Here is a 26395-nt window from a genome sequence, read left to right on the forward strand (position 1 = left end):
CTAGGCGCGGGCTCAGTAATTGCAGCACACAGGCCCTAGAGCGTACGGGCTTCAGTAGTTGCGGCATGTGGGCTCAGTAGTTGCAGCATGTGGGCTCAGTAGTTGTGGCACACGGGCTTAGTTGCTCCATGGCATGTGGCATCTTCCTGGACCAGTGCTCGAACCTGTGTCCCCTGCATTGGCAGGCGGATTCTTAACTACTGCGCCACCAGGGAAGCCCCCAGGCTTGGCTTCTGATTTTCTAGCAGTTAGCTGGGTGTGTGGAACAAGTCCCTGACAGCACTGTTGCCAGGGCTGGGTTAGCTTATGTGTCTGGGTGAGTCTGGCACATGGTAGGTAGGCACTTAGTGTTAGTTGAATTTAAAGACATTTTCCGGGGCGTGATTCAGGATGTTGCCTTGGCTTTGTATATTTGATTTAACTCTCTGAGTGGCCTCTTAATGTGGTAGTTAAAAGCCCAGCTTTAACTAAAAAAAAAAAAAAAGCTTTTTAAAGGCTTTAGGGCCAGGCTGCTGAGTTTGTATGCTGGCTCTGCCAGTCAGCAGTTGTGGGACCTTGTGCAAATTATTCACCCTCTCTGACCTCACTCCCCTCATCTGTAAATTGGGGATGATGAGAGTGCCTATCTCGTAGGGTTGCTAGGAGGATTAAATGAGCTAGCTTTTGGAAAGCACTTAGAACCATGCTTGGCACATACCAACTGTGTAATAAAAGCCAACTATTGCTATTTATTATGACTACTAATAACATAGAAAGTATGGGTTCATCTGAGGTCTCAGAGTTTCTTAAGAACGTCATATGAACATTTCTGTAGGATTGGGCTTCTTTCTGGGGAGAGAGACAGTAGTTTCATCAGACTCTGCCAAGGGACTGGCACCCAGAAATGGTGAAGAAATGTGGATTTAAGTGGGAGGCTCTTTGTTTTTTGGCAGTCTTCTATCCTTCTAAACAATTTTTGAAGCATTCTGATTTGTTCATTGTAGAAACAATTAGAAAACATAGCTAAGCAAAAAGAGACTAAAAGTTACCAGTAATCTCCCCACCCAGAGATGATAAATTTGTAACATTTTCTAAAAATTGTGATCACGTTAGCCTGGAGATAACCATTTAAACATTTTGAAATATATCCTGCCAAAACATTTTCTACACATACTTATCTATCTAGAGATCTCTCCTCCTTCCCTTTCGCCTTCTGTTCCAGTAAAATTCAAGTGCATACAGAAATAGAATAGTAAAATACATCCCGTATGTATGTGTATTACTGAGGATCAATGATTGTTAACACACTGGCCCATCTCAGTCATCTTGCCTTTCACGCCCCCTCCCACTTCACTGAACTGGTCTGTTTTTAAGCAAGTCCCAGGTAACATCATTCCATTTGTAATTTCTTCATTACTTTGTTATATATCTCCAAAAGGTAAGAAATCTTTTTTAAAAAAACATTGGTACAATGCCATTATCACACCTAAAAAGAATTCCTTTAAATCATTGTTCACTCAGTGTTCGTTTCTCTGATTATGTCACTTTTTTTTTTTTTTTAAAGCAGCTAGTTAATTCAAATCAGTATCCAAACGTGGTCCACACATTGCATTTGGTCAGTATGTGTCTTAATCTATGAGTTACCACCCCTCCTTTTTTTCCCTTGTAGTTTAGTTGTTGAAGAAATCAGGTTGTTTGTCTGAAAGAATTTCCCACATTCTGGAAACATCCTGTGGTGTTTAACTTGTATTGTGAAATGGCAGTATGTTTCTACCATCCTATTCTTTGTTTCTATTTAACCCACCTATTTTATATTCTTTTTTTTTCCTCTTGCCTTTGTATCAATGAAACGTCTGTCTTCCTTCCTATTTTTTTTTGTTGTTGTTAGTTTTAAATTCTTTTAGATGTTACTCTAGAGACTACAATACACATCCTTAACTTGGTTTTTTTTTTTTTTTTTTTTTTCTTTTTGCGGTATGCGGGCCTCTCACTGCTGTGGCCTCTCCCGTTGCAGAGCACAGGCTCCGGATGCGCAGGCCCAGCGGCCATGGCTCACGGGCCCAGCCGCTCCGCGGAATATGGGATCCTCCCAGACCGGGGCACGAACCCGTATCCCCTGCATCAGCAGGCGGACTCCCAACCACTGCGCCACCAGGGAGGCCCACTTGGTTTGTTTTTTTTTCCACTTTCCCAGCAATGCTAGAAGCTTTGGAACCCTTCATCTCCTTTTCCTTCTTTTGCATTATAGTTTTGTGATGAACTCCTGAGTTTTAACATTTTATGTTTTAATCCATTGCAGTTTTTAAATTCTTTTTGACACTAAATTTATTTTTAGAGTAAATTCATGTCCTTTTTAAACATCAAAATTAGGGCTATATTGTACATAGTATAATCTGCAGACTTGCTGTCTTTTTGCTTTCTTCCCTTCTTTTAATAAGGGAGTATCCCTTGGTACCATCCTCACCTTACCTCTTGTATCTGTTCTGTCACCAGGTCCTGTCTTGTTGTGTCTCTCTTTAATCCTCTGCTTCTCTTCATCCCTCCTGCTCCCACCCTGGCTCAGGCCACCCATCGCCACTTTCTCCTGTTAATGTCTCATGCCAATTTACTTCTTTAGAGCAGCCAGAAGAACCTAGAAGGGTGGAGGAACCCATCAGCTCTTGACTGGCAGTCTCAACTAAGCTACAGCAGTAACTTCCTGCTGGGTTTTCTTGCTTTTCTCTTGCCCTTTTCCATGTTACTCTCCTGCCCAAAGTAGAGTAGTGACCTCCAGTTTCTTTATCTTCTTTGAGACAGTATGTGTACGTTTTGATTTATCTGTTCTTTGAATGTTTGCTAGAACTCAAAACTTACCTGTGCATCCCTAAAATAAATAGTTCAGTTTGGCTTTTTTTTTGCTTTTTAGATGGATGGAATCATGCAGTGTGTATTCTTTAGTGACCTGTTTTTGTTTTTGTTTTTTTCCTCACTATCCCGTGTGAGATTTATTTGTGCTGTTGCATGATGCTTTCGTTCATTCATTTTCATTGTCATATAGTATTCCATTGCCTGAATGTACCACAATTCATGAATCCATTTTACTGTTGGTGGATATTTGGTTGTATCCAACTTGGGGCAACTATGAACAATGCTGCTGTGAACATTCTAATACATATATAATCTAGTGTACATAAATCTAGTTTCTCTAGGATATATACACAGAAGTAGATTTGTTAGGTCATAAGATGGGCTTATCATTCAACTCATTAGAAAATATCAAATCCCCCAAGTGGTTGTACCATTTTACACACCCAGTGCATGAGCATTCTTATTCTCCACATTCTTGTCTATACCCACTATTCTCAGATGTCTCTTCACTTTGGTAGTTATATAGTGGCTGTTGTATAGACGAGTATTCTTTTATTCAATAAATACTTTTTTTTTCTTCCCATATCTGCTAAGTAAAGGTATAGACACTGAGGATGCAGTGAGAGCCTGGCCTTTCTGAAACTTTTTGTGGTTACAATTGCAAAGTTCCGTGAAGGAGTACAGAGTATTCTGTGAGCTTAGATACAGGAACCAGAACAATGGGGCATCACATCTCTGGGGCAGGAAACCTGCCCCAGACTGTAGAGCTGGTCTAATCCTTTTGGTTATCTTTGAAATTAACAGTTACTACATCCGTCTTGTGATTCTCTGTGTGGATTTTCAGAAAGGCTCAGTCACATTTGTAGTTTCTTTTTTTTTGTCTAAGAACAGGTCAGTTGATCCCAACAGTGCAAATATTGCACCCGCAGATAATTGTATTGCAGAAGCTGTTACAGAGCCTGTTTTCTCATGGAGGGTTACCATGGATCAGAAGCCTGTGCCCAAAGATTCCTCCAAAACTTTTGGATCATACCACAGAGTTTGTTTTAGTGGGATTCCAACCATTTATACTTCGTTTGTGGAAGAGAATGAGAGTGTGTGGGTGCGTCTTGGTGGAGGATGGTGCACTCTGAAAAGCCTACAGTTATTATCCCCTGAAATGATTACATTAGAGGCAGCAGCGCTTCCCACCTTCCCTGCTCTGGAGTTACTTGGATAATCACCTCCATTTTCTTAGATCCTTTAACTGGACGGGATCCTACGAGTCACCTAATCCTTCCTCTCCCAGTGCCTGACTCCCTTCTGTGACGTCCTAGCCAGTTGGTCACCCAGCATCTGCTGGATCCTGTCCAGGGATAGGGAACTCAATCTTCCCAGGCGATGCCTTCCATTTTTAGAAAGCTCTAATTGTTAGAAAGCCCTCTACTTTCTAAGAAAATGCATAGTCTGAGGGCTTTTTAGTTGTTGTTACTGTAGAATGTTGAGAACTTTGTGTAAAAGAAGACCTAAGTTAAAGTTTTCCTTCACAGGATGAGAAATTCGGGGCCCTGTTTAAGTAATGTCCTCTGCCCAGGGCAAGCAGCCTTTACAGAGCGCTTCCGGCAGAATTGCCAAGACCATTAGTGGAACACTCACAGTGGGATTGAACTGCACTAGATCTGGAGCAGCAAATTAGCCCCTGGGGGAGCCTCGCCGTAGGGGCGGCCTCAGCTGGTAGTTCCTCCAATTGTGCAAAACGCTTTGTGCCAGTCTTCATGCTTTCAGACGATAATTTTCTTCTTTTTCTGGGTCTCACCCTTTGTAAATGTTGCCTGTGATTGCAGTGCAGATGTCAACTGAGGGGTTTATGGAGACAAACGGTTTCACTCTGCAGTAGACTTGGAGAGACAGTTTTAAGGGGGTCATTCAGTGCTGACTGTCCCAGATAACCTTAACCAAGGCACTCCAGAACAGGAGGCGTGGGGATTTTCCAGTCTAGCCTCCATGTTCCCTTGGTTGGAGCTTAATTTTGTTGTTGTTGTTAATTCCCCCCCCCCCAACTTTCTCTTTCAACTGAGTTTTTGCTTTGCAGATCTGTGGTTTTCAGTGCTTCCCAGTGGCTTTAAGACTGAGAAGCCAAAAGGTTGTCTAAAGAGCTGCTTTATTAAGTACCAATTGTATGCCCCATCTAGCTTTGTTTGCAGAGGTTAAAATTGACTCGGTAGAGCTTCTGAGCCCTTCACAGAGAGGAGTTGGGATGGGCGCTGTGGTCAGGTGGAGTCAGTCGCTGAGGGGTGGTTCTGAGTCCCCGGGACTCAGGTGGGCTGTGGTTGCCACTCTTCCTGAGCCCAACAATTTGACACCGACTCTGAGCCAGCACGTTTTCAGTCCCTGGCTGAACAGCGTGGAGCTGCCACCTGGTCACCTTTTCTGCTAAGCCCAGCAAAGGTGGCTGGGGATTTAGAAGCACATTTGAATAGGATTTTAATTACTCAGGAACTTATCAAAGCTCATGATTTTTTTTTTAATTACTCAGGAACTTAGCAAAGCCCTCTATATTAATTTGCTCTATTAATTGATTTGTAATGAATTAAAAACAAGAGCAAGTAGGGTCTCTTCCACCCTTTTAAAACTAGTTTTTGGGGAACTCCGTGCCCAAAATCGGGGGAGAAGAAAGGAGAATAAGATGTAGCCTGTACCTGCTGGGAGTATCAGAGTCTTAGTGATACATATGTTTCCTTGGAGACAAGCTGTGTTTTCACTTAGACCAGAATGAGATCCTTGTGTGTGGGAAGAAAATGGTTTTATTTTCTGGCAGCTTTCTGGGAAGAGAGAAAAGGAAAAAAAAAAAATTGCTTGATCACTCATTGCTTTTGACTATGTCAGTCTGAGACGGGGGAGAGAGAAAAGTCCAAATGGAAGGGTTTAGTGCCATGTTTTGATGTCACCGGTGGTGCGATCCACCTGAGCAGTGCTTTCTCACTCTTAATTCTGGAAGCAGTTTGCACTGGGAATTGAGAAAGTTACAGTAACTTTCTCCAGTTCTTTAATTAGATTTGTACCTTTCTTCCCTCTCCCTGAAACAAGTACAGGGAAAGATTTGCATCTAAAGGGAGACAGTGTTTCTTTGTTTTCATCCCCCTTCAAGTACCGGACCTTTAGCAGAACTATCTAAATTATGTATGACTTCAGTTGGCTATAATCGTTTTATTATCTCTCAGAGAAGGGCCATTTAGTTTTAAAAAAAAAGTTTTACTAATTAAAAAATATAATACCTGTGAATTATTTTTTAAAGCACAGGCATAGGAATGTATAAAAAGAAAATCATTCATAATTCTGCCACCCAGATGCCATTATTGGTGTTTAGATATCTTTTCATTTGTTTAGTCTTTTGTTCAGTTATATATTCATTTATTTAGTAAATATTTATTGGGTACCTATTAAATACTGGAAATTATTTTATGTACTAGAGATATAGCAGTTAAAACAAACAGAAAAGGTAGTCCCTGCTCTATTATTTACTAATATACACATTTAAAGCTATACATTTTCCTTTTAGCACTGTTTTAGCTGCATCTCTCAAATTTTGATATGTTTTCTTTGTCATTAGTTCAAATTATTTTCTAATTTCTCTTGTTATTTTTTTTCTTTGACCCATGTATTACTTAGAAGTGTGTTGTTTAATTTTCAATTATTTGGTCTTTTCCTAGGTATCTTAATATTTTCCAATTTCTTTCTGTTTTGGTTAGGGAATATATTCTGTATGATTTCAGTCTTTTACAATTTATCGTGACATGTTCTGTATCCTAACACACAGTCTATTTTGGTAAATGTACTTGAAAACAGGGTCTCTCAACCTTAGAACTATTAACCTTTCGGATCAGATCATTCTTTGTGGGGTGCTGCCCTGTGCATGTTTAGCAACATCTCTGGCTTCTACCTACTAGATTCCAGTAACATCCCCCAAGATGTGACAACAAAAATGTCTCTAGACATTGCCAAATATCCCGAAAGGCAGTTTCCCTTGTTAAGAACCACCGAGTTGAAAATAATTTATATTTTGTAGTTGTTGGGTATAGTATTCTATAGTTATCAGTAGGTCATGATGGTTGGTAGAGTTACTCAGATTGTCTGTGTTTTTCTTGATTTTTTTCCCCCATAGTTTTATATTATTTGCTGAGAAAGTAGTGTTAAAATTTCTAACTGTAATTGTGGGATTTGTCTTATTTCTCCCTCTAATTCTATCAGTTTTTGCTTCATGAATTTTTTTACTTTTTAAAAACAACTTTGTTGAGGTGCAATTTAATTACCATGAAATTCATCCATTCAGTGATTTTTTGGTGGGGGGGGCTGATTTGCTGAGTTGTGTAACTATGACCAAAATCCAGGTTTTTTCAGGGGTGGGATTCTTACAGTCATTTATTGCTTTTTTTTTTTAAACATCTTTATTGGAGTATAATTGCTTTACAATGTTGTGTTAGTTTCTGCTGTATAACAAAGTGAATCAGCTATATGTATACATATATCCCCATATACCCTCCCTCTTGCACCTCCCTTCCACCTTCCCTGTCCCACCCTTCTAGATGGTAACAAAGAACCAAGCTGATCTCCCTGTGCTATGCGGCTGCTTCCCACTAGCTATCTATTTTACAGTTGGTAGTGTATATACGTTAATGCTACTCTCTCACTTCGTCCCAGCTTACCCTTCCCCCTCCCTGTGTCCTCAAGTACATTCTCTATGTCTGTGTCTTTATTCCTGTCCTCCCCTAGGTTCATCAGAACCACTTTTTATTTTTAGATTCCATATATACGTGTTAGCATATGGTATTTGTTTCTCTTTCTGACTGCCTTCACTCTTCCTTCAGTCGGTATGACAGACTCTAGATCCATCCACCTCACTATAAATAACTCAATTTCGTTTCATTTTATGGCTGAGTAATATTCCATTGTATAAATATGCCACATCTTCTTTATCCATTCATCTGTCGATGGACACTTAGGTTGCTTCCATGTCCTGGCTATTATAAATAGAGCTGCAATGAACATTGTGGTACATGACTCTTTGAATTATGGTTTTCTCAGGGTATATGCCCAGTAGTGGGATTGCTGGGTCATATGCTAGTTCTATTTTTAGTTTTTTAAGGAACCTCCATACTGTTCTCCATAGTGGCTATATCAATTTACATTCCCACTAACAGTGCAAGAGGGTTCCTTTTTCTCCACACCCTCTCCAGCACTTATTGTTTGTAGATATTTTGATGATGGCTATTCTGACTGGTGTGAGATGATACCTCATTGTAGTTTTGATTTGCATTTCTCTAATGAGTAAAGATGTTGAGCATTCTTTCATGTGTTTGTTGGCAGTCTGTATATCTTCTTTGGAGAAATGCCTGTTTAGGTCTTCTGCCCATTTTTGGATTGGGTTGTTTGTTTTTTTTGATATTGAGCTGTATGAGCTGCTTGTGTATTTTGGAGATTAATCCTTTGTCAGTTGCTTTGATTGCAAATATTTTCTCCCATTCTGAGGGTTGTCTTTTCGTCTTGTTTATGGTTTCCTTTGCTGTGCAAAAACTTTTAAGTTTCATTAGGTCCCATTTGTTTATTTTTGTTTTTATTTCCATTTCTCTAGGACGTGGGTCAGAAAGGATCTTGGCTGTGATTTATGGCAAAGAGTGTTCTTCCTATGTTTTCCTCTAAGAGTTTTATAGTGTCTGGCCTTACATTTAGGTCTTTAATCCATTTTGAGTTTATTTTTGTGTATGGTGTTAGGAAGTGTTCTAATTTCATTCTTTTACATGTAGCTGTCGAGTTTTCCCAGCACCACTTATTGAAGAGGCTGTCTTTTCTCCATTGTATATTCTTGCCTCCTTTATCAAAGATAAGGTGACTATTTATGTGTGGGTTTATCTCTGGCCTTTCTAGCCTGTTCCATTGATTTGTATTTCTGTTTTTGTGCCCATAATCCAGTTTAAAAACATTTCCATCACACCAATAAGATCCTTTGTATTGGGCAGTTAATCTCTGTTGCAAGCCTTAGGCCACCGCTAAGCTACTTTCTGTCTTTAGATATTTGCCTTTTTGGACCTTTCATATATATGGAATCATACAAGATGTGGTCTTTTGTGTCTGATTTCTTTCACTTACATAACATTTTTGAGATTCATTTGCGTGGTAGCAAGTGGTTCATTCCATTTTGTTGGTGAATACTGCTCCAGCTTCATATATTTTTGAGGCTCTGTTATGAGGGACTTCCATATTTTTCATTACGTTTTTCTAGTAAATTGACCCAAGTATTAGGAAATACCATTTTTATTTCTCATAATTTTGTCTAAAATCTATTTTCTTATATTAAATAGCCCACTATATATGTATATTAATTCTTTACATAGTATATTTTTTTCCATCCATGTTTTTTCAGCTTATCTGTTTCTTTATATTTAAAGTATAGCTCTTGTGGACAGTATGTAGCTGGTCTTGCTTTTTAAAAGAATTCAACTCAATTTCTGACTTTTACTTGAAAAGTTTATTACATTAGTGTTTAATATAATTATTGATATGGTTGGCTTTGAGGCTCCCATTTTATTACTTGTTTTCTATTTATTCCCCCGGAGCTTTTTGTTTCTCTCTTCCTCCTTCTCTGCTTTTTAAATGTTTTTCCCTTTTTGGATTATTTGTGTGTGTGTATATTACATTTAACAATTCCATTTTAATTTTCCTCTTAGTATATCTTTTTTTTTTTTTTTTTTGCGGTACGTGGGCCTCTCACTGTTGTGGCCTCTCCCGTTGCGGAGCACAGGCTCTGGACGCGCAGGCTCAGCGGCCATGGCTCACGGGCCCAGCCGCTCCACGGCATGTGGGATCTTCCCGGACCGCGGCACGAACCCGTGTCCCCTGCATTGGCAGGCGGACTCTCAACCACTGCGCCACCAGGGAAGCCATCCTCTTAGTATATCTTTGTATGTTGCTTTTTAGTGGTTGCTCTGGAGAGTACAGTATATTCTTCACTCTTCACAGTCCCCTTACAATTAATAATGTTCCATTTCGCATAAAACATAGTTAACTTATATAACCGTGTAGGTGCATATTCCTTCGACCCCTGACCTACCTTGTCCTTTATGCTATAGTTGCTACATGTATTACATTTATGTATATTATAACCCCCACAGGACAATGTCATAATTCCCATTTTTGATGCTCTTCACTTTTTCTTGAGGATCTGGATTTCCATCTGGTAGCTTTTCCCTTTGGTTTAAAGAATTTCCTGTAACCTTTCTTGTACTGCAAGTCTGTTAATAATGAATTCTGTTCACTTTTATCTTCATTCTTGAAGGATATATTTATGGGATACAGGAATTCTGTTTTGATAGCTTTTTCTTTTAGCATACTAAAGATGTTCAGTGTCTTCTGGCCTCTCTAATTTTTGATGAGAGGCCAGCTTCCAACAGAATCATTCTCTTGTAATGTGTCATTTAAAAAAAAAAAAGTTTATTTATTTATTTTTTAGCCATGCCACGCAGCTTGTGGAATCTCAGTTCCCCGACCAGGGATTGAACCCAGGCCACAGCAGTGAAAGCCTGGAATTCCAAACACTAGGACACCAGGGAGCTCGCTGTAATGTGTCATTTTTCTCTAGATGTTTTTTTTTTTTTTTTTTTTTTCAGTACACGGGCCTCTCACTGTTGTGGCCTCTCCCGTTGCAGAGCACAGGCTCCGGACGCACAGGCTCAGCGGCCATGGCTCACGGGCCCAGCCGCTCCGCGGCATGTGGGATCCTCCAGGACTGGGGCACGAACCCGCGTCCCCTGCATCGGCAGGCGGACTCCCAACCACTGCGCCACCAGGGAAGCCCTCTCTAGATGTTTTTGAGATTTGCTTTTTTACCTTTGGCTTCCAACAGTTTGACCTTGGCTGGCCTTCTTTGTATTTACCCTGCTTGGTGTTTGTTGAGTATCTTCAATTTATAAATGTATGTCTTTCACCAAATTTAGGGAATATTCAGCCATTATTTTTCAAATCATTTTTCTGCCCTATTCTCTCTCCTCCCCATCTGGGACTCCAATTATGTGTATGATATCTAACAGGTTTATTGAGTATCTGTTAATTTTTATTTCAATCTTTCTTTTTTTTCCCTTTATTCTTCTCCTTGGATAATTTCCATTGTTCTGTCTTCAAGTCCACTGGTATCTCTCTGTCATCTCCAGTTCTTTGTTAAGTCCATCCAGTGTATTAATTTTTTAGTTCTGGAATTTCCACTTGATTCTTTTTTGTTTGTCTGTTTCTATTTCTCTGCTGAGATGTCTTATTTTTTGGTTCACTGTGAATATATTTCACTTTATTGAAGATATTTATAAAAACTTATTTAAAATCATTGTTTGTTACTTCCAACATCTGGGTCATCCCAGGATTGGTCTCAGTTGCCTCCTTTTATTTTAAGAATATCTTCCATTTTCCTGGTTCTTCACATATTGTAAGTTTGGGTCATATCTAGGACATTGAGAATGTTCAGTTTGAGAGACTCTGGGTTCTGCTGTTCTTCTCCAATTAGTATTCAGTTTCTTTAGTTTTAGCAGGTAGTTATCTTGGTTGGACTCATACTATAAACTGTTTCCTAGGCAGCAGTTTGACTCTTGGGTCATCCCTTTTGTCACCAGCCAAGTTGCTGTGAGTGTACTCTGTGCATGTGTATGGCTCAGGGGTCAGCCAGAGATGTGGGTAGACAGAGTTGGGGATACCTTCTCAGATTCCTTCCCTTCTTCTCAGTGGACATGGTTTCCCAGATTGGTTTTTCTGGCTCCTAGACCAGAAAGACTGCATTTTCCCCCATGGATCCCGCTAAAGGCTGTGAAACCATGAACCCATTATTTGCAGCTCTTTTCCTCCACATGTGGACTCCCCATCTGCCTCCATTGCCTTCAGGTAGTTGCTGTTAGTTTATAGTTATTTGAGTTTATACTTTTCTGGAGGAGTGTTGGAAGGGCAGGATCTTAGTCATTACAGAAGCCAGTCTTTTGAACTTTCACTTTAGTAAGGGGGAAGTAGACAATAAATGAATAAAGATAAAATATACATACAGAAATACCTTGGAGATACTGTGGGTTTGGTTCCAGATCACTGCAATAAAGTGAATATCACAATGAAGCGAGTCACACAAATTTTTTGGTTTCCCAATACATATAAAAGTTATTTTTACACTATATTGTAGTCTATTAAGTGTGCAATAGTATTATGTCTAAAAAATGTACATACCTTAATTGAAAAATACTTAATGCTAAAAAGTGATAACCATCATTCAAACCTTCAGTGAGTCATAGTAGTAACATCAAAGATCACTGATTACAGATCACCATAAAGCATAATAATAATGAAGAAGGTTTTAAATATTGTGAAAATTACCAAAATGTGACACAGAAACACGAAGTGAGCAAATGCCGTTGCCACTAGACTTGCTCGACACAGGGTTGCCACAAAACTTCAAATTGAAAGAAACACACTATCTGCCAAGTTCAGTAAAAGGAGGAATGCCTGTCATGTTAAGTAGTTGTATTGGTTATTTGTTGCTTTGTTACAAACTTCCCTAAAACTCTGAGACTTAAATCCACTCTGATTTTTTTACTGTAGTTCATGCAACCATGGGTTGGCGGGGGGTCGCCTGATGCAGCTGGCCTTGGCTGAGCCCGTACGTCTGCATTTCAGCTGTCTCACGTATGTGTCTAAGGCCGGTGGGGATGGTGCTCCTGTCTGGGCTTAGCTGGGGCACCTTAGTGAGAACAGCTCTCCTCTGTGGGTCTCTCATCTTTTTCTGGGAAGCAGTGGGCTAGCCTGGGTTACCCTTCTCATGATGACGGTGGAAGTGCAGGAGAGCAGTCTCATGTTTCATTTAATATGATACTCACAATGTAGTAACCCATTCCCAACTTTTTGACCATTTTAGGCCCTTTTAAATGTTTTTTTCCATCCTTGATTTGTTGAGTGCTTACCTCTTAAAGCACTTTACATGTATTATCTTATTTCATCCTTACAACAACCTTATGAAATAGATACTCTTACTGCTCCCACTTTACAGATGAGGAAGCTGAGGTACAGAGAGGCTAAGTACCTTGCCTAGTGTCATCCACTTTATAAGTGGCAGAGACAGGATATGGAGTTGGGCAGTCTGCCAATACCCATTCTTGGGTATACTAATAAAAGTATAAAGGATTGTGTCCACATCTCTGACTATTGGAGTATTGGGTCATAGGATAGTTGTCTCACTTACAGGAGTATTATTGTTGTTTTGCTGCCAGTTGACTGGGCACCTCAAAGTTCCTGCTGGGCTAGTTTGTCCCTCCCACTCCAAGACAGTGAAATGCCAGGCTAGCTGGTGAGCTGCTGGAAGGCAAGCACCACTCGGTGAGCTTTGATAAGTACAGACCCAGAATTGGTGTGGTGTCAGCTGTGCAGGCCAAGAAACAGCCAGGGCTGGTGATAGGTGTGGCTGAGAGCAGTCCAGTCTGCTGGGCCCCTGTGAGCCCAGGCTCCCTGCTAGCTCCAGGTCTGAGTGGTACCACAGACAGCATGGGCGTGTTCTACAAAGGACAACACTTCCTGGGCCAGAGGACAGGTGTGTGTGTGTGTGTGTGTGTGTGTGTGTGTGTGTGTGTGTGTGTGTGTGAGAGAGAGAGAGAGAGAGAGAGAGAGACCGAGAGACCTCCAGCCCATAGCACATTCGGCCCCCAGGCCCCCCACACAGTTTGAATGGCTAGGCACAGGAGGAAGGGAGTGATTTCAGGGGACTGGCAAGAAGTGCAGACAGCTGAATGGAGGGTGATCACCTGAGCAGTAGGTTTTTTAAGGCTCTTGTCCTTTTTCCATTTCCATTGTTATCATTCTGCCAGGCTGAGCTATATGGATACCTGTTTGATATTTCCTGCTTTGAAACAGTGGGGGCAATGAATGGACAGGAAGAGAAATCTGGTTGAGTTTTAATTATGAAAAGCCTGAATCAAAGCTGGACACAGATAAGGTTAAATGGAGAATTTAGGATTTTCTCTTGTTTTGGATTGTTTTCAAGGTAACTGGTAGCCAGAGAGTATACAAAGCCATACCTGACTTTTACTGCAGTTATGGTTTTTGGTTACCTGTAGGTGTTCAAAGTTTTATCTACTTGTCTATTATGTATTTTGTGCCTAATACTTTTTTCCTTTTTTTGCTCCAGGTTAGTAGCAAAGATGAAGATTTTCTTGACCTTTCTGTTGATGTGGAGCAGAATACATCTATTACCCACTGTCTAAGGTAACCTCATGAATTCTGACTGTGGTCTGAGCTTTTGATCAGGCTAGTAAGTACATGGGGGAAAAATCTTGTGTTTCTTCAGGACATAATCTTCCTTTCTGTTAAACGAATATAATCCTTTTATTTTCTATTTCTTCTTTCCTAAGAGAGATTAAAAATAAGTGTATGTGGTCTGGAGAAGAGTCCTGCTGAGGAGAGAGAGGATCAAGTGGAAGTCATTAGTCATTAAGTTTAAAAATAAGGTTTTGATCTTTAATACAGATGTGTGCTTTGGGCTCTCATCGGCCTCTCTCCTTCTCACACACACAATCACAGAGTCACACAATTAAGTTAAAAAGTGCTACAGAGGGCCTCCCTGGTGGCGCAGTGGTTGAGAGTCCGCCTGCCGATGCAGGGGATACGGGTTCGTGCCCCGGTCTGGGAGGATCCCATATGCCGCGGAGTGGCTGGGCCCGTGAGCCATGGCCGCTGGGCCTGCGCATCCGGAGCCTGTGCTCCGCAACGGGGGAGGCCACAACAGTGAGAGGCCCACATACCGCAAAAAAAAAAAAAAAAAAAAAAAAAGTGCTACAGATGCCTACCATTACTTTCTTTTTCTACGCTAATCTATTCTGTTATTTAAAACATTATGGGAATTCCCTGGTGGTCCAGTGGTTAGGATTTGGAGCTTTCACTGCTGTGGCCGGGGTTCAATGCCTTGTCGGGGAACTAAGAATCCCGCAAGCTGTGCAACGTGGCCAAAAAAAAAAAATTATGCACTTTTGAGCTGAGAACTAATGAGGGCATTACCTTCTCCTCCATCTTTCAGCATTATATGGAGCTCACTTATGGAAAAAAAAACTTCCTCTTAATTAGGGTTGAGGAAAAGCAAGGAGCCCAGAGTATAAGAGCAGCACATGCCCAGGATTACTGTAGCTATTGTGCATTGACCTGTGTGTTGAAAATGTGCTCAAAGTTGATATAGAAGCACGATTCCCTTCTCCTGTGCTCACTGTCTTCTCCTCCTTTCAACAAGTGGTCATGAGTACTTATAATTAGCCCAGCTCTGTTGTGGACACTGGAGGTCGAGGGTGAGCGGCAGGTATGCATCTCATGGCGCTTACAGTCTAGTGGGAATCCATGGACAGGGATCAGTACTTTGAAGGACATTAAACACGTCTAGAGAGTGCCTGGTATTGGGGGTGCCAGTATAGACCAGGTGGTCAGGTGGGCCTTCCCATTGCTTATGATACGTCAGCTCAGAGACGTTTTATTGTGTCACTACAAGGCACTATTGATTTTTATTTTTTTGTTTATTTTTTAAAACTTATTCAAGTATAGTTGATTTACAATGTTGTGTTAATTTCCGCTGTACAGCAAGGTGATTCAGTTATACATGTATATACATTCTTTTCCATTATGGTTTATCACAGGATATTGAATATAGTTCCCTGTGCTGTAGAGTAAGACCTTGTTGTTTATCCAATCTGTCTATAATAGTTTGCATCTGCTAATCCCAAACCCCCAGTCCATGCCTCCCCGCCTCCCCTCCCTCTTGGCAACCACAAGTCTGTTCTCTATGCCTGTGAGTCTGTTTCATAGGTGAGTTCATTTGTGTCACATTTTAGATTCCACATATAAGTGATACCACATGGTGTTTGTCTTTCTCTTTCAAGCCACTGTTGATCTTTATCAGTGGGAATTGTGTAACAGAATTGTTCTATCAGGAGTTCAGGTTACTTAGAACTCTTTAGACTAGATTAAAGAGACTTGCTGTGGCCGTTTGGCTGTTAGAAAGTCGTTTTTCAGGGCAAAGGCACCAACTCCAACCTGGAAGAGCATTCTGGTCCATCTGAGCGTCATGTATTGTGTGAGCTGGGGGCTGATTACTCTCCAGTTCCCAGGATTCTGAGCCTACCCTCACCCCCTAGGGTTACTGCAGCACGTCCTGTTGGTCTGATGTTTCATCCCTTGTCTCCAAATGCCTTGGGTCCAGGTGTCTAGGATACATTTGTTACCTCTTTGTTTGCAAAGCATTTTGTGGGCCTGGATGGCCTTTCTTTCTTCTGAATGGTTCAGTTTATGGCATGGGCTCCTAATATTCCTGTGAAAAGCAGCTAGTTTTGATTTCCTCAGGGTTTTGTGTTCACAGGGAGTCGAAAAAGTTAAGGTTGTGCCAGCGCTGGTCGTAGGTGAGGGGGTGGGAGGAAAGGTATTACTTGCCCATTTCTGCTTCTTGAGAAGGGGAGTTAGTTTGGGAGGCTGACTGTTCCCCTCCCCTCTAAGAAATTCTGGGCTGTTCAAAAGGGCAGATGGCAGTGACTATAGCTTTGAGACTAAGCAGGTAAAGGGCTAACTTTAGTTAGTTATAATTCCAAACTTTGGGGAACCTTGTTATAAACAAATGTAACCCAGAATTATGTTTCCGCCCCCCCTTTTCTTTTCCTTGGAGAAATGTGTATATTGGCGATGCATACCTGATGAAGGCAGGCTAGAGGCATGTGGAGGCGTTAAAGCAGGATGGGTGGGTACAGAATAGCCTCAGAATACCTTTTAAACCACACCAGATTCTCATCTGACTGTCCAGGCTGATATTCCTGAAGTGCCTGCCCCACCCCATCTTACATCATCCTTAACATAGACCTTGACTGACTTACCTAGACCTGCCCTCATATATGCCTAAGGTCTCACCTCCCCAACAGAAAGAGAGGCCTGCCAGGTGTTGCCATTCACCGCTGACAGTTCTGTGATGGGGGTGGCAGCTTTCCAGCCTTTCCCAAAAGAACAAAGTGCAGGAGAAAGTTCCAGGGAATAAGTGATGCCAGCTGATCCATTAGCTTTTTCTATTTGAGACAAAAGAGGAGGAATGATTATGATCTTTTTTGGCCCCTTTCGTGGTTTAATTTGGTTTGCATTCTTGAGGGTTTCTTTCTCAAACTAGAATTATGAGTTTTCTTCTTTAACATCATGCCTGCATCTCTCTTCTGATGTGATATTTTATCATTTGTTTTGATTTTGAAAGAAGTTAAAAATCAAGCTAACATTGTAGGATTTAAACGTAAGATCCCTGCCACCTCCTTCCTGAAGGGCTTTAGATGATCAATTACAGTGTGTTTTCCGTGAACTTTTGTCCCAGAGAAATGATATAAATGGTGGTTAATTCAGGATACAGGTCTAGAGAAGGCACTGAAGCCATATTGTAGCTGAGCTATGATTCTGATATTTCACATCTCAGCACCGTGTCTTAGGCAGAGTAAACCATCTGTATCATAGGAGGATGCTGAGAAAGGTTTTTTTTTTCTTTTAAAAAGTTGAGGGATGGCCTCAGGCAAAAACTTAAAATACGTGAAGTTTATCTTAATTATCCCCCCATGTCCTTTTTGGTATTTTTTGTCTTTTGCTTCAGGGCCTTAGTCCCTCCCTGTGGTTCCTGCACAGAAACGTACCTTTCTCCTCAAAGTGCTCCAAGTTCTGAAACCACTCTCTTCTTCCTGTGTCCTCCTGTCATTAAAAATTCCCATTCTCCCAGGGCCAGGGAGGTCAGCCTTTTAGTTCTCCCAAAGCTCTTTGTTTAAAATTACTCTCTTTTTAAAGAAACGTCTTTTCTATTCATTTTGGAAACTTGCTCTATGTGCATCCCCATCACACATCCATTGCCATATGCTCATCTATTAGTTTCTCTGCTTCCCTCACTTATGTCTTGGTTTTGGTTATTATTTATATATGGTGCTTGCTAATATCTGACATGTCTTTCTTTTGGATTTCTTTTTTTGACCTTCTGTAATACTCTAGTCAGTAGTTCTCAAACTTTGGTGCATATCAGAATCACCTGGGGAAGTTGGTAAAAATTGAGGCCCAGGCCATATTCGACTTTTGTGAGCCTGGGCATCTATTTTTAATTAATTTTTCTGGGTGGTTTTGATACCACCAGAGTTTGAGAACCCCCGCTCTAGATCTGTGCTACTCAAACAGGGGTCTGTGGACTAGGGCCGTTGACATCACCTGGGATCTCATTAGTACGGCAGCATCTCAGGTCTCCTCCAAGAATGAGTGCATGACTCAGAGCCTGCGTCTTGACAAGATTTCCCAGTGCATGAGTGCATGTTAATATTTGCAAAGCACTGGGGACAGTGGCTCTCAGCCCACGCAGCATACTGGAACCACCTAGGGAGCTTTAAGAACAATAGTCCCGGGTTCTACCTGGAGAGATTCTGTTGTAATTAGGCTTGGGGGAGGGTGAGGGGCGATTGAGATTGTTTTTAAAGCTCCCCAGGTGATTCTGATGAGCAGCTGGGTGAACCACTGCTGCAGATTCTAGAACAAAGCTTCCCAGCTGGTGTGCCCCAGAAGATGGGTTACAGGTGCGTGTAGATCCCCTCAGCTTCTGGGAGGCTGGGCAGAGCCTGGAGCTGCCAGAGAAGCAGCCGCATCGGTGCTGCTTCATTTCTACGTAGCACCATTATTTTATGTGGGTCATGACATGAAAATTATTGGGAAGCCTAGCTTGAGAATTCTTTTAAATTCAATTTTTTAGCTATTGTGTTGAGTGAAAAGTTAAGATTTTAATTAAAAATGTATCAAACATAGACATTAAACATGGACATGGTAGCTATCTTTACAGCCTATAGCCATCTTACCCAGGAACATAGTCTTTCTCCATTTTTTTCAAGTTTTCTTGTATACATTTCCATTAGGTTTCATAGTTTCCGTTTACAGGTATGTGTTTCATATTAGATTTGTTCCCAAAGTGTATTTTTTAAAAGTGTTTCATTGCCACTTCGACTCTTTCTAAAGAAATACAAAGAGTTTTGTGCTTTCCCAGTAACCTCTCCTCTGTGCTTTGTTGTAATTTATCCCAAGTGTCAAAACGACCTCTCTCCTCTCTCCTCTTCTCTTTGATTTTTCTCATTGAAAAGTTTCCTCAACCTTTGTTGCCTGCTTTTGTTCCCACAACTGTGTAGCATCACCTGGCAGATCTGCTCTGCCCCAGTTTCTTGCCAGGGCCACTCTGTTTCCCTAACTTAGCCGCATTTTCCAATTCTCAACTCACAGATGCTCCAAAAGCATCACCCTGTCTCTCCTGTGTCATTGAGCTTCCAGCCAGCTAGGGCTGGGCAGGATGGTGGTTATTTGCGAATCAGGTCTTCACATTAGGTACCAACTTCTGCTATATTTCTACGTAGTGGGTCTACAAAAACTTCTGTTTGTTTTGACGGGGGGAGGGAGAATAAGAGAGAGTAGAAAGTGTTTAATTCCTTATTTGTTGTTGTGCTTGCCTTACTTATTCTGATTCTTTAGTTGGATAAAGAGATTTGTCTGTGGTAGACATTCCAAAAATGTGAATCTCCACCGTCACCCGGGCTCATCCCCCACTTCTCCTTGGTTGTTCCGTTCCACCCCAATAAACCGTGTGTGGGCCAAGAAGAGATTTCACATCAGTTAACTCCATGAAGAGCTGGCTAGTATGCATTCAGCTAAGTTTGAGTCTGTATTAGGCACCAAGCACTTGAAATCTGAGGGTTGAGTGTAATTGCCTTCTAAACTGTTTCCTTGCTTTTTGACCCCCTCCAGTCCTTCCCCCAGAGCGCTGCCAGAAGTGATCCAAAAAGCACTGTCTGATGCCATCGCCCCTGCAGAGACCAGTTAGAGAGCCACACGGTCCAAACAGCTTCCAAGAAGCGTGCTCTGTACCTTGCATTCATGCCTTTGGGCCTCAGCCTTCACTCTATCTGGGACCCTGGACTCTTACCCCCTGGCTCACTTTCCCTTTTTGCGAACCTGACTCAGAGATCACCCCTTGGGGAAACGTCCTGAATAATCCCAGTTCACTTCTCTGTCCTCTGTGCTTTCCCCTGGACTTTATACACACGATTCTCTCTTTGTTCCTTTGTTCAGCCAACACACATCATTGAGGGCCGTTATGGGTTGGGCCTGTTCTCAGTGCTGGGGTTCTAGCAGTGAGTGAGACAGACAGGGTCACTGCCCACACAGAGGGGAGGCGGGTGATCCAACGAATAGGAGGATGCTTCAGATAGTGATAAGTGCTCAGAAGAAAACAAGACAGCAATAGAGTAGGGGCTGGATGGGTTTGGAGAGAGTGGCTGGGGAAATCCTCTCCAAAGAGGTGACATTTAGGCTGAGCTCTGAGCAGTGAGCGGGGCCAGCCATGGAAGCATCTGGAAAGAAGCTGTCAGTGCAGGGGAAATAGCAGCAGCGAATGCCCCGAGGCAGGGAGAGCGTGGCCCTCTGGAGCTACAGAGAAGGCCAGCCGGCGGCTGGAGCAGAGTGAAGGAGATGGGGTGGGGCGGGAGGTGGGCCAGAAGAGCAGTCAGGACTCTGAGGACAGACGGTCTGTTGGCCATGGTAAGAAATTTGAGTTTTATTCCTGATTGCACCGAGAAACTATTGGAGGATTTTAGGCAGGGGAGTCAATCGTGTGAAATGATTTATGTTTAGCCTGCAGTGAACACTAAGTGTTGCAAGTGGCTTCTTGCACGTGTCTCTGGCAGTCTGTGAGCTGGGTGAGGGCAGGCATTCTCTGCGGACCCCCAGCACCTAGCCCAGGGTACTGTCAGTAGCCACTGGGGAATTTAATGAATGAACAACCTATGTTTTCTCTTGATAAGCTCTGTTTAAGTGGTTGAGTCATTAACACCATGTAAATAACGTTTTCTATTTAATAAATCTGATCACTCTGGCGCTAGGACACTCCCTATGAATAAGGAAATGTCATGGACTTTTTCAAGACTCTGGGGTATTATGATATTCTGAATGTTCTATTCAGCCTTTGAAGCAGTACCACAGGAATGCTAAGTAGAATCTCAGTGACCAGAGAAGAATGAAAAGCCATGACATTTAAAAAGTGAAAACTATAGGTAGTACAGTAAAACCTCATGATAAGGTGAATACAGATATAACATCCCAGTGGCATTTGTTCTCAGGAGGCAGGCTGAAGTTATCTCCCGGCGTGTGGGGAGGTGGGGAGCAGGGGCTTGGTAGACATCTCCTGATCATTTGGGACTTCCTTAGTTCAATATAAGGGCCATTGAATATGCTTTAAATTTTATTATCTTTACTTTTGTGCTCTTTGAAAATACCACCTGAGACAGACCATTTTTCATTAACCACGTAATAATGACGCCTTGCATTTTGTATGATTGACATTTTTGGACTCGACTTTCACAGAAATGCTTGGCTTTTACTAGAGTTAGTATTTTTCCATTGTAATTTTTAAAATTTTAAATTTTATTTATTTATTTTTTTTGCGGTACGCGGGCCTCTCACTGTTGTGGCCTCTCCCGTTGCGGAGCACAGGCTCCGGACGCGCAGGCTCAGCGGCCATGGCTCACGGGCCCAGCCACTCCGCGGCATGTGGGATCTTCCCAGACTGGGGCACGAACCCATGTCCCCTGCCTCGGCAGGCAGACTCCCAACCACTGCGCCACCAGGGAAGCCCTCCATTGTAATTTTTTGTTTGTTTGTTTGTTTGCGGTACGCGGGCCTCTCACTGTTGTGGCCTCTCCCGTTGCGGAGTACAGGCTCCGGACGCACAGGCTCAGCGGCCATGGCTCACGGGCCCAGCCACTCCACGGCATGTGGGATCTTCCCAGACCGGGGCACGAACCCGTGTCCCCTTCATCGGCAGGCGGATTCTCAACCACTGCGCCACCAGGGAAGCCCCCCTCCATTGTAATTTTATTTCCAATTTACAGGTACTCTCTGTTAAACCCTGAGTTTTTTTTCTGAATCAGTTGGAAATCCTAATTTAGATCTACCTGTGTCCCATTAAATAAAGCTATACTTGAAAATCTCTCGTGGTAAAATCATAACCCAGCCCAGTGGACATGCTCTAATGCGTCATAGCACCTGCTTCTAAGAAGGATCTTTTCTCATTACTTCTTTCCCCACATTCACGTAAAAATTACCCTACAGGTAATAGGGGGTTTAAAACATGGTAAACTGAGTGCATTTTGGACTTCTTTTAAGTTGAAAATATTTTTCTCTGCAGAGACTTCAGCAACACAGAAACACTGTGTAGTGAACAGAAGTATTATTGTGAAACGTGTTGCAGCAAACAGGAAGCCCAGAAAAGGTACGTAAAGGGTTTAGCTCAGGAGGTGGCTTTGTGTCGTCAGAAGGAACCAGACAGTGGAGCCCGACAGATATGATTTTTGAATCCCAGTTCCATGGTCTTGTAGCCAAGTAGCTTTGGAGAAGTTAGTTACCTTCCTCACTGGTAAAATAGGATAAGAACGCCTACTTGGGGAAGTTGCCCTTTCATCTGATTGTTTGTTCATCTGTTTGTTCATTCATTCAATGTGCCAGATACTCGTGCTGGGTAAACAAATGGTGAGCAAGTATAAGCACTCTCCTGTTGGGATTAAAGGCAAATTATAAAACGGATTTAGCATAGTACATGACACACAGTGGTCACCCGATAATATTGTTAGTATTGCCTAAATATTGGAACTCCTTATTTAGAAGACAGGCCAAAAAAAATCATTTAATAAGGAATCATGAGGAAATCAATAACATCAGTTTGTGGATAGGTGATAAGAAAGTTATCATATTCTGAGTTGATACAGGACGCAGAGTTGCCCATCTTTTTACCAGCACCAGCCAGTTCCAGCTCTTGGACAATGTGAAATAGCCAGTCCTTCCCTGTGTTCTGTCCCCAGAAGCCAAGAAACTTGACATTTTAATTATCCTGGGAAGGCTTACTGTGAGTTACGTTTACCCTGCCCATGGTTGTGGTATATTCAGGGTAACTCACAGACGCCCATTCCTGCCGCCTAAAACCCTCAGGGGTCTAGAGCTGAGGTCGAAATAGTTTCTCTGCCCAGTCTCCCAGCCCTCCATCCTCAGACATGCACATCTTTTCTTGGTGCATCAAAACTTAAGAAAGGTTAGTCACTGTGGTGGCAGGCAGGAGTTAACACTTGCTAGTGGTCGAGGAACTCACCTCTTCTCCCACCCATGTAATCTAGGTCTTCCTATGGGGCATGAAGGTGTTTTCTGTTTAGCCCTGGAGGTTTATACATTAAAATGTCATGTTCCTGAAAAATACAGGGCTCACTATAAATCTTATGTTTCTGCTGATGTTGTTACTTTGCTTATTTTTACGAACAGGGTTTTTACTCCATAGATTTCTGAGTAATACTCTCTTAAAATTTGTCCTTTACAAATAATATGCATTGAAAATGTGCACAAGTTGAACAGCATTTACACTGATTCAGTACCTTGATAGAGGGGGTCCTGGAAGGCAACCAGAAAATCCTCTATTCTAGGAGAGTTATCCACGTAAACTGTGGTCTTTGTGACTTCCTACCGAGAAATATTAATGGTCATCTAGTGAAAAAAGCTTTCCATGTTTATGTAAGTTGGCGAAATGCTGCATCAAACACAAAAGAAAATCCTTTTCTGCAGGATTTTTCAAATCCCTCAGTATGCTAATGTGCGAGGAGGAACTTCAGGATAGAAGGCAGCATTGTGCAGACTTGGCCCCAGAAACCCCGCATCCGTTAACATCTCCAGGGCTCTCATGAGCCTGTTTGGGTAAATGTAGCCCTAAGCCAACCCTTGTGTTTACAAGCGAGGAACCTGAAAGCCAGAGAAGGGAAATCACTTGCCCAGAAGCACAGGGGTAGGGAGGGGGAATGGGCCCTGCATGCCTGGTTATCTGATGGCCCGCAGTGGGCAGTATCTGAGGCATCCCTGCTGGTCGGTCCTCAGAACCCGTGCGTCCAGACTGCACCTTTCCGCTTGTCCTCTCCCCAGCCTCCTTCTCTCAGAAACTCTCCCCCTCGTCTCCATTATCTCAGGGTGAGGGGGTTTGTCCAAATACTGTTCTCCCTGGGAGGCAGAGGGCAGTGATGCAGAGCAATTCTACGTATTTTCATTGGTACGAAAGTTCTGGGATGTCTCCTTCGACCAAACAGAGACCCCCCACCTCCATTGCGCTTTTCTCTGCTGGCTAGGCTCCAGCTAGCCAAGCCTGTAGGAGGCAGCTCTACATAAGCGAGTATCCTTTTATTCTTGCGAGTGGTTTGGCCGTTTGCTGGTTTGAAGTTTGTTGGACTCCTCCTGCTCTCCATTTGTGCAGGCGGCGGTGTATTCTCTTCCTCTCATGGGGGTTGGCTACCACTGATTTTCTACGTCATGGTTTCTTAGGATGAGAGTCAAAAAGCTGCCCATGATTTTGGCCCTGCACCTCAAGCGATTCAAGTACATGGAGCAGCTCCACAGGTACACCAAGCTGTCTTACCGGGTGGTCTTCCCCCTGGAACTGCGGCTCTTCAACACCTCCAGCGACGCGGTGAACCTGGACCGCATGTACGACCTGGTCGCGGTGGTGGTCCACTGCGGCAGGTGAGGGCAGGTGGGGAGCGCGGCGTGGGAGAAGCGGGAGGGCTCACCCCGGGTGGACCCGGGGTGCGCCGGGTGGACCCCACCACACCCTTCCTGGCTGGTGAGACTCAGCGGTAATGGTGCTTTGGGGAGTCTCCTCCAAGCTCTGGTTTATCTATCACCTCAAAATGAACCTAAACGTACATACATAAAATAAGATAATAAAAAATAAATTAAAAAAGTAAAAAATAAAACAATTGCATTGTAATAAAAATAATCTAAACGTTCTCTCATAAGGGAAATACTAAGTCTCCATTGGATATAAATGACGCTTATGGAGTTTGAAATCACATGGAGAAAGAAATGTTTATGCTATGATTTTAACTAAGAAACCAGGTTACACGTATAGTATCTCAGAAGTGGTTTAAGATGTGTGAATAAAGACTGGAAGCAGTAGATGGAATCTAAAAATTTTTTGGCATTTTGAATGATTAAAATGTACTCTTAACAAATATTCTTTATGCAGTTTTTAGTCTTTCCCCAATATTCTATAATAAGTACATAATCAGAAAAAAAGAGGGAGTAAGAGAGAAGGCCCCTCGATGTAGAGAAGCAAAGTGTATTTGCTGGAAGTCTTTTGAGGAAGTATTTTTTATTCCATAATTTGGTGTAAGCCTGGAAAAGTCTGCCGAAAATTCACCTGTTTGCTATCCTTTGCTCGGCTGGGACAGGTTTGTGTCCCCTCCCTGGGATTGGCATGCCATCACCCTTATAGGTTTCAGATTAGGGCCTGTCACGGAGTAGGTGTCTTTTCCTCTCCATTCTCCTGGATTGGGTTGTGGTGAACAGACCATTACCAAGAGGATGCATGGTTCCACGTGGAGGGATGGATGGATTGATTTCTTGCCCTGTACTGAGTGGATGGCATCAGAAACTGTGACTTCACATCTGAAGCACCTCATGTTTTGTCCCATGCAGAGTAACTTTAAGTCACAGGTAATTGCCTTACGTTCTCAGAAAGTTGTATTTGTCGATCAGTTATAAGCCATCTTTCTGTTTCGCCTGAAGAATACTTCTAACAGTCAATTATTTTAAAGAACATAGGGGTTCAGTGATCTGGAAACTAGCCATGAACACTGGGTTGGGAGGAGGTCTTGGGGGCAGGCAGAGCCTGGTACCTGGAGGGTCTCTGGTGGCCGAGGTGGGCAGTGTGGACAGGAGGTGGAGAAGAAAAAGCAGTCAGGTGTGTGGGGTACGCAGGGGTTTTCAGTATGGATCTCTGTGGGTGGTTCCTGGGAACACTGGTGAGGACAAGGCAGAGACCCACTTAATGAGAACTGGGGGACAAGTAGGAGGTTGGGTTCTAGAATAGTCAGTCTCTGTAACTGGGGCCCAAGGTCAGAGCAGCTCTGGCAGCAAGGCTGAGCTGGTGCCAAGTCACGCATGCTACTAATGAGGATTCTTTAAATTCCTCCCCACTAGAGGTGGAATTGTTCTCATACATGGAGCAGGTGGCTTCTGGCCATGGGCTCTGGAAAGCTCTGAGGTTAGGGAGCTCAGCGCTTCCTTCTTGTGCCAGGACCCCCCGGCCCACAGTTGCCCCAGGTGCACAGCCTCTTTCATTGATTTCTCCTGCAAGCATTTTTAAACCCTTGTTTCCTGGGTTCCGTAGCAAGATCTGAAGTTACAGCAGTGAACAGGACACACAGGGGCCCTACCCTCATGAAGCTGAGCATCTAGTGGGAAAGACAGATAGTTAATAAGTAAACGCACCAGGCTGCTACCACCAAAACCAAACCACTGCAAAATCACTTTATGATTTTGATTAGTGCTATGAGGAACAATCGGGGCAATGACAGAGAGCAACGAAGGCACCTCTTTAGGGAAGGTGGTCGGCAAAGATTTATCTACCGAGATGACATTTGAGCTGAGGCCTAAGGAGTAAAAAGAGCCAAGAAGGCAAACATGGGTGAAGACCATTTCAGGCAAGCTC

The 26395-nt window shown here is 42.7% G+C and overlaps 1 protein-coding gene across 1 annotated transcript in view; it reads left to right on the plus strand.

The window, feature by feature from the left end:
- Positions 1 to 26395, plus strand: part of USP46 (ubiquitin specific peptidase 46) — a 62702-nt gene that overhangs the window by 30591 nt on the left and 5716 nt on the right. The window contains exons 5-7 of the mRNA XM_060110003.1: positions 14000 to 14076; positions 22064 to 22147; positions 24226 to 24423. Coding sequence (XP_059965986.1) covers positions 14000 to 14076; positions 22064 to 22147; positions 24226 to 24423 — 359 coding nt within the window. The remainder of the gene's footprint in view (positions 1 to 13999; positions 14077 to 22063; positions 22148 to 24225; positions 24424 to 26395) is intronic.

The sequence above is a fragment of the Mesoplodon densirostris genome, chromosome 1 (genome assembly GCF_025265405.1).
Source record: "Mesoplodon densirostris isolate mMesDen1 chromosome 1, mMesDen1 primary haplotype, whole genome shotgun sequence".
NCBI classification, from domain to species: Eukaryota; Metazoa; Chordata; class Mammalia; order Artiodactyla; family Ziphiidae; genus Mesoplodon; species Mesoplodon densirostris.